The following is a 13,305-nucleotide window of genomic DNA, read 5'->3' on the forward strand; positions in this document are numbered from 1 at the left end:
GCGAAAAGATGGGTTTCCAATATCCAAGACAAAATAAATAGTTTACCATTGGTACACGAATCGTGTACCATAATGCGTTTCAGCGTCATTCGTAACAAGGGACTCGAAGAATGAGGGTAGACATATTAAACAAGTCATGTCAAGCGGTGACTTCATATTCTTATATGGAGAGCATGCGCAATGAATACTATCAGTGCAGACTCGAATTACCAGACGCGAGAGATTTCTATTCGATTGAGACTTTTGCCATATTTCGCCGAACATAACTGTTTTGAAATTAAAGTAAAAACGGAAACGGCTGAATGTAAATCAGTTTATATACGTTCATATTACATTATTATATGTGTTGTGGCCCAGTTGTGTCAATTTCTAGGTCCGAAATATTAGCGATTTAGTTCCTTTAAAATACGTTAAGTAAATTTTCCTAAGATAAAATCAAAATGTTAGTGCTTCGTCTTTTATTTATATCGTTATATATATTATCTGGATTGACATGGATATTATATATTTCTTTGATATGTATAATGTCTGGGTTAATATATCCGTGCATAATATCTAGGTTTTTATATTGTGAACAGTTGGGTGCAGGGGTTTGGTGATGCCCCGGACCAACCCCTTGAGTGTATGCCCCAAAGACCTGACACTGAGGAATTTGAGAAATAAAGACATTTTAAATTTGTAAAAGCAGATGATATATACCTTTTGTGTAAATGTAACATAGCTTATTGCAAATTTCACAAAAATTGAATTAAAAATTTCACTCTTTCATTGTACAGCCCCCACCCACCCAGTCCGTCACTGGGTGTATCATATTATTTTAGGTATTTTTTTCTCGTTTCTAGTGTGTGCCTCAATTACTAAAACAAGACACAATATTTCAATCTTATTTATAGCTCATATATTTTTAATATACATTTTTGAACAAAACATAATTGATTGAAACCGATCAATATCTTTGGTCATAAGTGATCAATCTCATAAACTATTAGGTTAATGATTTATTACTTTTAATTTATGCCCCGTTATAATAAAACAAATCTTACGTAAAATCACATAATTAGAAAAAAAACATTCATGTAGTGTACATATGCGAATAATGTCTTCTTAACGTAAGTAGATTTTATATTATAAAGACCATGCTTATCTTTGAAATTATCCTTAAACCTGGATTATGCCCTAAAGATACAAAGCTATAAACTATATAGACCAATAGCAAGAATCTTATAATGTAAATAAAAAAATAAACAGTTCTAAACTGTCGAACCAACAAATGTTTCTTCTTCATAACTTCATAACTATGGCTTATTTATTTCTACAGGCTGATCTATATAACTTAGTATTAGATACAGTATCCTATTAATCGCCGGAAGCTCGAACAATTTATCTGATACAATAGAAATAAATTCTTCTCAACAACAGACATGAATTTAAAGGTGTTTTGTCTGACTTAGACTTTAGATAATGACTCTCTGTCAATAAAACCAGTGGGCAATGAATGAACGCTCTTTAAAATGTTTAGAATAAGTCGGGGGGTTGAGCCTCCATACTGACGTACGTGCTATAGTTAATGCAAATGAAAGGTGATTTCGACCCCTTCAAACGAATTGTCTAAACAAATACCTACCGTGTTTCTGAAAACATGCTGACATGTTAGACAAATAATGAAATTAGAAGCCTTAAACCTATTCGTCAGGTTTTTCTTTTCCAGTCTCAATCTTGTTATACTGTGCAATGTAACCAATTTTCTGTGTGGATGCTCACACTATATATAAAGGGCATCATAATGCTATATGAAGACACCAATTATGCAAGCTTGACATTTTTATTGACGGAAACCACTATAACTTAACGGTTAAATTTTACTTTTTCAGTCTTTTTTTGCCGAAAGGTTCTTCGAATTCTTTGACAAAGACGGGGATGGTAATATCAATTTGTTTGAACTAATGGACGGATTACGAATGTTGACGCGTGGTTCTACCACAGATAAGATTAGATTCCTATTTAATATATATGATATAGATGGTAAGTACATATATTTGTTTACAATCCATAAAATATCGTTTTTTGTCCCCCGCCTTTCGAAGAAAGCAGGGGACTATTAAAATGGGTTCGTCCGTCTGTCTGTCTGTCTGTCTGTCTGTCCGTCTGTCTGTCCTTCTGTCTGTCCGTCTGTCTGTCCGTCACACTTTTTGGGACACAATAACTCTCTTCCTAATTGAGCTAGAATGTTCAAACTTGGTGTATGTGTTTATTAGGTCAATGCCTTGATGGAGTTCGAAGATGAGCATTTTCCGCTTAGGGTAAGCAGAGATAAGCAATTTGATTGGTTGATGCTTTGGGACACGATAACTCTCTTCCTAATTGGGCTAGAATGTTCAAACTTGGTGTATGTGTTGATTAGGTCAATGCCTTGATGGAGTTCGAAGATGAGCATTTTCCGCTTAGGGTAAGCAGAGATAAGCAATTTGATTGGTTGATGCTTTGGGACACGATAACTTTTAATTGAGCTAGAATGTTCAAACTTGGTGTATGTGTTTATTAGGTCAATGCCTTGATGGAGTTCGAAGATGAGCATTTTCCGCTTAGGGTAAGCAGAGATAAGCAATTTGATTGGTTGATACTTTGGGGCACGATAACTCTCTTCCTAATTGAGCTAGAATGTTCAAACTTGGTGTATGTGTTGATTAGGTCAATGCCTTGATGGAGTTCGAAGATGAGCATTTTCAGCTTAGGGTAAGCAGAGATAAGCAATTTGATTGGTTGATGCTTTGGGACACGATAACTTTAGTTCTAATTAAGTGAGATTGATGAAACTTGGTGTATAGTTTCATTACAGTAATACCTTGACTAAGTTTGATAATGAGCATTTTCTGCTCAGGGTAAGCAGAGCGATACGCAATTTGATTGGTCGAGACTTTGGAAAACAATAACTCTCCTACTTTGATTGTCCCCCGCCTTTCGAAGACAGCAGGGAACTATTAAAATTGGTTCGTCCGTCTGTCTGTTTGTCTGTCTGTCCGTTCCCCTTATGGTAAGCAGAGATAAACCATTTGATTGGTTGATCTTCGAATTGAGTAAATGTTCATGCTTATTGTCCCCCGCCTTTCGAAGAAAGCAGGGAACTATTAAAATGGGTTCGTCCGTCTGTCTGTTTGTCTGTCCGTTCCGCTTAGGGTAAGCAGAGATAAACAATTTGATTGGTTGATGCTTTGGGACACTATAACTTTAGTTCTAATTAAGTGAGAGTGATGAAACTTGGTGTATAGTTTCATTACAGTAATACCTTGACTAAGATCGATAATGAGCATTTTCTGCTCAGATTAAGCAGAGCGATAAGCAATTTGATTTGCTGAGACTTTGGAACACAATAACTCTCTAATTATTTTCCTATTTCGGCGGGGGACATCAGCCTCACTGTTGGCTTGTTTAACTTCATGTTGATGTTTAAAACCCAAAATTAAAAAAAGGATTCATTACAGTGGTTTATATTGCTCTGGCACCATCATCATTTAATGCAAACTTGAAAACTTAGTTTTGAATTTCGTAACTTTTCAGGTAATGGTCATATTGATATTGATGAACTTAAAACAGTCCTGGAGTCATGTGTCCAGGAGAGTTCGATTAAAATGAGTGACTTTGACATCGATCGTCTGACTGAAGTATTATTTGATTCTGCGGATACTGATGGAACCGGCCAGATTACTTTTGAGAAACTTGAAGCTGTTCTCACCCAGCATCCAGAAGTTCTAGAAAATTTAACTATCAGGTAATAGAAAAGTTATTTTTCGAAGCGTGTTCCTGTAAAAAAAAATGGCATGGAAAATTACCATCAGGTAATAGGAAAATTTTCTTGAACTGTATATAATTCGTAAGAATGGCGTACATTTAGAAGGCGATCTCGTTTACACATCACCATATTAAGGCACAACTCCCTTTAAATAGTGTTTCCTGTTGCTTTGGTTCACTTGTAATTAAGTTCTCATAAAAGCCGACCAATTTTACATTTTACCTTATGACCTGTTTTCTATCCATTCTACAGTGCAGCACAATGGTTGAAACCAGGTGACACAGCAGCCAAGGAAAAACGTGAACTGCCTAGATATTTGCAAGGAAAATACATAAGAAACAATTTAAAGAAAATCATTTTTTACATTATATATTTCTTGGCAAATATTGGACTATATGCCTACGGTGCTTATAACTACAGAAATTCAAACACTGCTATCATCATTGCCCGTGGTAGCGGAATGTGTCTCAATTTTAACTGTATGTTTATATTAGTGCTAATGCTCAGAAAGTGTATCACGTGGTTACGGAGCTGGCAGTGGGCGTACTGTATTCTTCCCTTGGACCAACATATTCTCTTCCATAAAACTGTTGGAATAATGATAGCTGTTCACAGTGCTATACATACATTCGGTCACATTGGGAATGCAGGTACGTAAACCTTTGTTTTTACTGTTTACTATAGACGCAAACAAAGTGTACATATAACACACGATGCAGTTATATGAAACACAAGTTACTTAAAGATCATATGGCTTTAATCTTTTGAACCTTAAAATAAACGAAAGTTGGTCTAAAAGCACATAATATTATCATTAATGTAATACGATTGTATTTAAAGTGATTTATATTCATATTTATATTTAAAATAGACGCTAAAATCTTGGTTCATAGTGGATCAATTTGACTGAAATTTTCATCAAATTCCCTTTACATTATCTAGTTTTTAACTATTATAGTGAGAACTGCCAGCTCTTTATCTAATCTCCCATAATGTATCTTTAAGTTTAAGTAACTTGTATTTCATACAATTGTGTCATGTTTTATTATCATTCAGTTACTAAATGCCGCTTAAACCATTAACGTGTAAATATATTTTAGACTCCATAGAGACCACCCGTTTGTCTAATTTGCAGTTTTATATTCCCCTTTTGTACTCTGTATTAAATAATTCAACTGGGACGATAAGCTTTCATCATGCTTAACTGTATCCAGTGGTTTATATTCAATACACCTCTTCGGCGTCTCGTTTTTTCATTCAAGTGCAGAACAATCGTTACAAATTTTCGTCCCACTGCTATCACACCTTATGCTACAGAATTTTTATCTCAAATATTTATCGTCCTATGAACTTTGAACTTTGATTTACCTCAAAATAACATGTTGAATTGGGTTAATCTGATGTGTTATTTCGTTATTTTTTAGTAATAGAAATGAAATGAAATAAAATGTGGTTTAATTTCCCACTGTTCTCCTCCGACTTGGCAATGAAGGCAGGTTTTAGTTATAGAACAAAACCTAAAAGATTAAATTTTTATTTGGAATTATCATTTCCTCTCGGAACTACATCCTCTCGTGACTCTAATTAAAATTACTTCCTGGCATGACTCTTATTGTTAATAATTTCCTCTCGTGACCCTTATTGTTAATTACTTTCTCCCATGACTTATTGTTAATTATCGAATCTCGTGATTCTTATGACTCTTATTGTTAATTATCGCCTTTCGTGACTCTTATATAAGACTCTTATTGTTAATCCCTTCCTACCATGACTCTTATTGTTAATCCCTTCCTCTCATGGCTTAATAATTATTAATTAAAAATTTCTTATACAGTGATTGTGGGGCAGAGTGACGCTGGGTTAACGGCTGTTGATGTGATATTTACAACTAAAGCTGGATTGGGCTGGGTTGCCGGTACTGCACCTTTAACTGGTGTTGTATTAGTGGTTATTTTAGTAGTAATGGTTATATGTTCCATGTCCTTTGTCAGAAGAAGTGGGCATTTTGAGGTAAATATTCAGTACAATTTTGCATAGAATAAAAAAAAATAACCAATCCCTCAATGGAAAATAAACTAAAACAAGACAGCAACTGATATTAGTCCATAATTTTAGAAGCAAGATATCATTAAGACCCCGATGCATTTAATTTATCGTTCATAGTTCATCGAGAGTGGAGTCGAGTCATATCCTCGGATTTTAAATGTGTCTAATAATGCATGTCGATGTTTATATCAGTGCAGTTTTACATCGTTTTATTTAGTTTATTAATTGATGTATTGTAATCAGTGCTCTGTAATAATTATTCATGTCTCACCTGATATTATTCCTCGATCACCCACCTTGCAAGTAATTGGACCAATTGTTAACTTAAATAGCGTGGGATGTTTTGTTGTCCAAGGGTAAATGATACTACACTGTCCTTCTAAATATCGACTCTACGACTACGTTAAATGCGTAGAAGAAAAATAAAGGTACCTATTAATAAATAATTATCAATGATTCGTCATCTTTACTATTGTGTGGTGATTATCTAAAGAATAAAAAAAATATATGTGAAAAAAGAGTTATCAATGATCCGTCATCTGTAGAGTCATGAAGAACATCAAAAGAATAATAACACGATTATTAGCCGGATGTTGTAGCATACTATTAGTGTCTCATGGATTTGTTTTGTATTTCATATTTGATTATATCTAAACACTTGAAATGATTAACAACTATAATTGAACTTCTTGATAACGGTAGGTGACAACATAAAACACAAACGTCACTGTTTTATCTCGACTACACGATTTGCGTGATCGCTCCTTGTTCCGGGTGATGGTGGTGATTTGTTGATATCCTACGAAGAAATTTAGATTTCCCAGCTAAAGTGCATCCTTGTTATTGGCACGGGTGGTTCTATGGCCGAATATTTACCCCGTCGTTTTTCGTGTTTTTGTATGTAAATATTGAACGGCTGATCATGATATGTCATACCTGTGGTTAAAAAAATTAAGTTACCACAGTGAAAATATTTCCGTTGGCCGACATAGTTATTGATTCATTTGATTAGATCTCTGGGAAGCCGAAATGGTCTGTTAATTTTATAACCAAATAAGAATGTATGTAAATAAGATCACCGCGTGAACTGTGGTCGGTGTTACTATTTTTAAAGTTATAAAATTTAATATTACTCAGTGACGCTTTTGATCAAACGTTTTAACTGGCGTTTAAATTATGCAAGAGCTAAACCTGCCTATTGCAGGTCTTTCTTTGGGCCTAAAATGTTATCTACATTATTAATTGGAAATTAATTAACTTATCCAGACCATAATCAACTCTTGATACCATCGTTAGCCTGTGATATTTATTGGATTTGAACACATTTTGTCATGGATAATTTAACGTATAATTGAATAATCGAGACTTTGTTATAACAACATCAGTACTGACGAGTGAGACTAGCCTAAAATTCAATGGCTAATATCTCGGCTCAGAGTGAAGCAATTTGACTGAAAGTTTCAGCATATTTTGTTTTCGTTATCTATTTTTTGACTATTATAGCGATAACTCTCAGCTATTTATCTAACCTTATCTGATGCTCCTTTAATATACATGTACATTCATTCGAAAGTAGTTCAAATTGAAGAAAAGGATGACCTCACATCATGATTCAAGTTGGAATTTTATTTCAATGCCTAACATTGTCTCATGATGGTGGACACTTTTGGTATTGTGGTACAATCATTTTATACACATAGAAAATCCCTTTACTTTTGTACATACATTTAAAAATGTCAAAATATAATTTCTAATCGAGGTTCACTCTGATTTAAATTATTTCGTTTCGTTTTTTTTATATACTTTCGATGGCCTACACTACATGAAGATCTGACCGTTTGTAGTAGAAGGTCACGTTAGGGGTCGTACGAGGGGCTTTTGACCATATGACGTCGGACATTGATTAATCAATCAGAGTTGACGTTTCTAGTGTTTTACCCACCGTTCCGTGCATCAAAAGGCCAAGAACTCGCCGTAACAGACCGTTTCATTGGCTAACCCATCACATCATCCAGGACACGTCAATGATAACAACTCTCCCAGATCCTAGTGCACACCGTGTGTAGTAAAGACAAGTAAAACGAAATTTTGAACTATAAAAACGAAACGAAATAGGATCTGTGTTTTAATCAAATTGATCGGGGTTAAGCACAAATAGGACTCGATATGTGGTTCAAAAGTTTGAAGTAACAAAAAAGTACAACAGCGGCTGTCGTGAATTAAAGTCCAAAGCAGTTAAAGATACAAGCCTCGGGCGAAAATTTGCCTGCCGTGAAGGGATTGTGCCGTTTACCCTCGAAATGAACCCGTTCTCTCTTGAGGGCAAGTGTCTGTGTCGAGTGCAGACACATATCATGACAATATAACATTGTAGACTGTATACGATTAGACATTCACATAAAAACATGGACTGGATAACGAAACACTTAAGGGGAAAATCTATAAAATGAATCGGAATATGAGTGAGATGTGGCACGATAAATTCGATCTTGGGTGAAAGAAATATCTAAATACCAACGTCTACCTTCACCGAGGTGACAGTGTGATAAAGGGACATAACTCTTGTATTCATGTTGCTTTTAAACTCTATTTACAGATATTTTATTATACTCATATGTTATACATACCATTCTGGATACTGACAATCATCCATGCCGGCGATTTCTGGAAATGGTTTATAGTTCCTGGCATTATCTTCTTTTTTGAGAGTATTTTACGATCCAAGCCAATGAAATTAGCAACCCACGGAAGAACTTTCATCAAAGAAGTCAATCTGTTACCGTCAGGGGTAAGATACATTTTATATATTTGTGTATATTGTATACTTTTACGGTCTTGTATAGTTAAAATTCTATATTATATAATATTATAACTATGCATATATGTTGTATACTAAACCAATGTTGTTATGCCGAAAAACTTGCTACATCCTTCCATGCTGTTAAATTGTTCCTAAAAAAATATATTTTTCCAGACCATAAGCTTTTGAGTTGGTACATAAAACATAACGAAGTCGTTAATTCGTCGTCGAAATTCAATGCCAATAGTCTTGTGTTGATTTCTGATTAAAATTAAAACGCCCTTCTGTTTGAATGGATTGGTATTAATTACAACATCACAAACTAATTAACTTGACAAAAGAAAGCTAATCAGTAATAATTCGACTCTGATCGTCTTGTCATAACAAACGTCTACATCACAGCCCTCAGATGTCGGACACAGATTGTCACCTTGACAACTCCTTGGGGGCTTCATAAAACAATTCAACAGCAGTCGATGTTACTCGAGAGGATATTATTGATTGAAAATCCTTTGGTATAAAATAAAGAGTTAACACAGTCTTCTATCGGAGTTTCGCCTCATAAGCAGGTCATAGACGTATACACCAGTATAGAAAGATTCAAAAAATTGTATTAATAAGTATATGTACAAGAATTCTGAAAAGTTGGACAACTTAGGAAACACTACATAGACTAAAAAAACGACCAACTCCAACTCCACTGAATTGACCCCAGGATATCGAAAGGACATCTTTTCTCAACACCTTTAAAACTGATGAATAACACAAAATAAAATATAACTAAAATTCACCTTATTTTATGTATGTTTTCAGGTCACTCATCTAGTAATATCTCGTCCAGCTAATTTTGATTTTAAACCTGGCGATTATCTGTTTATACAGATACCAGTTCTAGCTAAATCCGAATGGCACCCATTTACCATAAGTAGTGCTCCAGAAATGGATGGTAAGTAAAGAATATCAAAAGATACAGTCTGGAAATGCCAGACTTTTGTCCTTGCAAAATTGGTTTATATTGTCTAATGTAAGTGTTGGGTATGTATTTTATACATATATATCGTAGGAATTCTGAAGAATTACATGACATTTTCGTTATACACAATCTGATTATTTATAGTTCTAAATTTCGTTTTACTAGCCTTAACTACACTAGGATCTGGAAGGGCTAGATCTATTTTTAAGGCTAACTCAATATTTCGTCAAGGTCGCTGAGATGTAAATAAGGTTAGGGCATGTGATTTTGTTGGCGAAATTGTAGGTTAGTGCTAGGCCCAGGGTTAGGGTTGGAATTTGCGCTAGCCTTGTGTACCATGACTTTTGACTAAACTTGAAGTTGGTCTTAAGAAATAGATCTGGCCATCTGGAAGGGTTGTTATATAACCCGCGTTCTAGTTAATGTGAGGGATTATCCAATGAAACGGTCTGTTAAGGCGAGTTCTTGGCATGCGGTGCATGGAACTGTGGGTATCCCACTAGAAACATCAACTGTCCGACGTCGTAGGGTCAAACTCCGCTCGTATGACCCCTGACACATTCTACTATAACCGGTCAGATCTTCATGTAGTGAAGGCCATCGAAAGGATAAAAAAACGAAACGAAATATAGATATGTATTTTAATCAGATTGCTTTATACATAATAATTATTTTAAGAAAACCTCAAAATAATTGCAACCACCCTTTGAAGTTCGGTAAACATAGTCTTATTTCTTTTTCGTTTAGGTTTTTTGTGGTTACATATTAGATCTGCTGGTCACTGGACGAAATCTTTATATGAATATATGGAAAAATATGGAACAGATGTCTCGAATAGACGATCTATTAAGGGTACAATTAACAAAGGTATGAATATATTCACGGGCGATGTTTGTAGTAGGTGTCGGATAAGCGAGTGCTTGAAAACGTTGCATGGAACTGGAGTGGTTTGCATATACCAAATTGGAATGGAAGAATGTATTGCTATACTAACGCTGCGTTTGATGTCGTGTTTACGATAACTACGAGTTTTGGACGGGAAAGTATCGCCAGGTATCAGGTTACTAGCTATACTTATACTCCAAAGTTTAACGTTATACTCGACTTTGCAAGAAGCAAATATGACTGGTAATATGATTTAATCAATATTTTCAAGTCCAAAATTCGTAATTACCGTAATCACGACATGACCCGCAGCATAACCATTGGTGGGGGACTACCTTGTATATTTAATCATTATGGTTTCCCTGCAATGTAAGAGTACAATTTGGTCAGGCAGCACAGAAAGTTCTCATACTCTTCGAATTCCAACTGTCCAAAGATATTCGGGGTATTAGCCCTTTCCTTTTCAACATATTATATAGACGCTTATTTGTAACTAGCATAATATTATATATTTTAAGCTTTCCACGACGGTCTCGATAAAATAGAGAAGGGAATAAAAGAAGGTTCAGTTAACAGGCGATCGGTAAGTAATGATATTTTATATATGAATGTATGAATATATGAGTTATAAAAGTTTGCCATGTTAATAGATAAAAGGCATGACCTTTGATGTTATGTCTCTGACATACTTGATCGATCGAAATGAGTCTTAAGTCTCATTCAAATTTAAAATATGCAGAAACGTCACCGGTTGTGGGCCGTGTGTGGGTCTGGACTTCTTATATGACAGAGAATATGTGTCTAGTCTATCGGATAGTGGAAAACGGACGTCACATAAACAAATTAGTTGTGCACGTAAGATTTCCCTTGACAACTGGAGTTTAAAGAAGAGCAGAGCAAAATGTTTCTTCACCGCTGCACACAAAATAGCCATAGAAATATCTTGTTTTAGTCTCAGAAATGACCCAAGTAAAATATCCAACCGATTAGATTTTATTACATACTTCGAGAAGGTATTTGTTGAGTAATAAAACCTTCTAGTAGTTTATCGAGGGCTGGCCGTCCTTACCGCACGGTACAAATAAAACCTTCTAGTAGTTTATCGAGGTTCGGGTGCTTCCGAAGTCCAAAATGGCCGCTTTATATAAATGCGAATTTTGGGGATAACTAACCCGAACCCTAACCCTTACCCTTTTTAAAAGACTGAACTTGGGTCTAATTTAGTTTTTACTTCTCTTAAAAGGGTTAGGGTTCTGGTTAGTATTCCCCTAAATACTCATTTGTATAAAGCGGCCATTTTGGTATGAGTTCTGGCTTGTTCTGGAATTTGTTGCTTCTAGTGGTGATAATATTTGTACCGTGCGGTAAGGACGGACAGCCCTCGATAAACTACTAGAAGGTTTTATTACTCAACAAATACCTTCTCGAAGTATGTAATAAAATCTAATCGGGTGAAATATCGAGAAGACTTTTAAATCACATTAAATGTTTGTTCTCGCTTTTCACAGACAAAACACAATAGAAGAAGTACTGTACGAAGAAAGAAAGACACGAGCAAGAAAGTTCACATTGAGGTATTTATTCTTTTTAATTTTACAATAATTCATAATTACTGCTTCTGGTCAAAGATGAATTAAGATACTGGAAATGATTCTCACTGAGTCACTTTAGACTACGAGTATTTAAGTAGTAACGGGTGTTCTAGAAAGAGTAAGCAGAATTTGCTGGTGCATATAGCCTTCATAATCTCATAACAAGGGATAAGTTTAGTTAATCCAGCAACCTTAGTGCATCAGTTCATGTCAAGACCTGGTAAAGTGTCGATCATTGTTTTAAATTAACCATCAACCCGTTTCTCCATTTTTCACGGTGCGACATCGTAAGCCCACTAACAATTTCCCGGATGTATATAAAATAACAATTTGTGATTGGTCATTTATTTTATTGAAAATATGTATTGAATCTAATAAGATGTGCCGCTGAATTAAGGAATAAGCTAACTGGATAACAAAATCAATTTGTCTAGGGTTTTTATCACCCAGAATAGACGACGTTTAATACGGACGACTAATCTTGGCTATTCTGTAAGTTGTGATATTTGATGGGTATTGATAATGTCTAATTCAAAAACCAGCCATAATAGGTCCTTGGGGGTGGTAGTTTCTTATAATTAAGTAGTTATTATTGATTTTGACGTCTAGACTGCGGTAGAAGATGCAAATGACATAATTACTGCAGCCGGCATACGATTCGTTTGATAATGAGTTTTCCTTTAAAACTATAAATCAAATGAACTAAATACTGAATGCATTTTTTTTGTTGAAAAATTGTATCGTTTAAGAAACTTGCCCTTTGCCTTTCGTGTGAAACAGCTAATACAAGTTCTCGCTATCGTTCATTCTTTGGGTGATATCACAGAAAAGTGATCTCGCTATGTTTGGCCCACTCTTCGAGATAAATTGTACCCTTGTTTTCCAGTTCGGGTCCAATAAATCTTATCACACACAGTTACCGCATGCGTTTTCGTTTATTCACCAAGTGTTATTTGGTCCTGGTGCTGGATTTGCTGCAACCATTTTAATACAGTGGTAATGCAACTTACTTTATGAAACATATCTGACGTATGTTCGCTTTGAGAATCAATGTCTTTGGACCCCAGTGTGCGTCATATCACCTCGTGGATATTCTCTGGGTCCTCCGATTGCCTCCCACTGATAAATTATTGAAATGATAATTGCACCATCTGTTAGTCTCGAAATGACCTAGTTTGTGACGAGTGAACGTTAAATCCCATTTCTCGCTCTCGCTCTGTGC

General features: G+C 35.2%; 1 protein-coding gene across 5 annotated transcripts in view; it reads left to right on the top strand.

Annotated features, from left to right (window-relative positions):
* Nucleotides 1-13,305, top strand: part of LOC126816021 (NADPH oxidase 5) — a 28,363-nt gene that overhangs the window by 12,481 nt on the left and 2,577 nt on the right. For all 5 annotated transcript variants that reach the window (XM_050542155.2, XM_050542150.2, XM_050542154.2 and 2 more), the window contains 9 exons: nucleotides 1,872-2,022; nucleotides 3,556-3,766; nucleotides 4,040-4,437; nucleotides 5,622-5,797; nucleotides 8,430-8,621; nucleotides 9,447-9,579; nucleotides 10,354-10,473; nucleotides 11,010-11,074; nucleotides 12,000-12,065. In XM_050542155.2, the coding sequence (XP_050398112.1) occupies nucleotides 1,872-2,022; nucleotides 3,556-3,766; nucleotides 4,040-4,437; nucleotides 5,622-5,797; nucleotides 8,430-8,621; nucleotides 9,447-9,579; nucleotides 10,354-10,473; nucleotides 11,010-11,074; nucleotides 12,000-12,065 (1,512 nt within the window). The remainder of the gene's footprint in view (nucleotides 1-1,871; nucleotides 2,023-3,555; nucleotides 3,767-4,039; nucleotides 4,438-5,621; nucleotides 5,798-8,429; nucleotides 8,622-9,446; nucleotides 9,580-10,353; nucleotides 10,474-11,009; nucleotides 11,075-11,999; nucleotides 12,066-13,305) is intronic.

Source organism: Patella vulgata, chromosome 3 (assembly GCF_932274485.2).
Source record: "Patella vulgata chromosome 3, xgPatVulg1.2, whole genome shotgun sequence".
Classification (NCBI taxonomy): Eukaryota; Metazoa; Mollusca; class Gastropoda; family Patellidae; genus Patella; species Patella vulgata.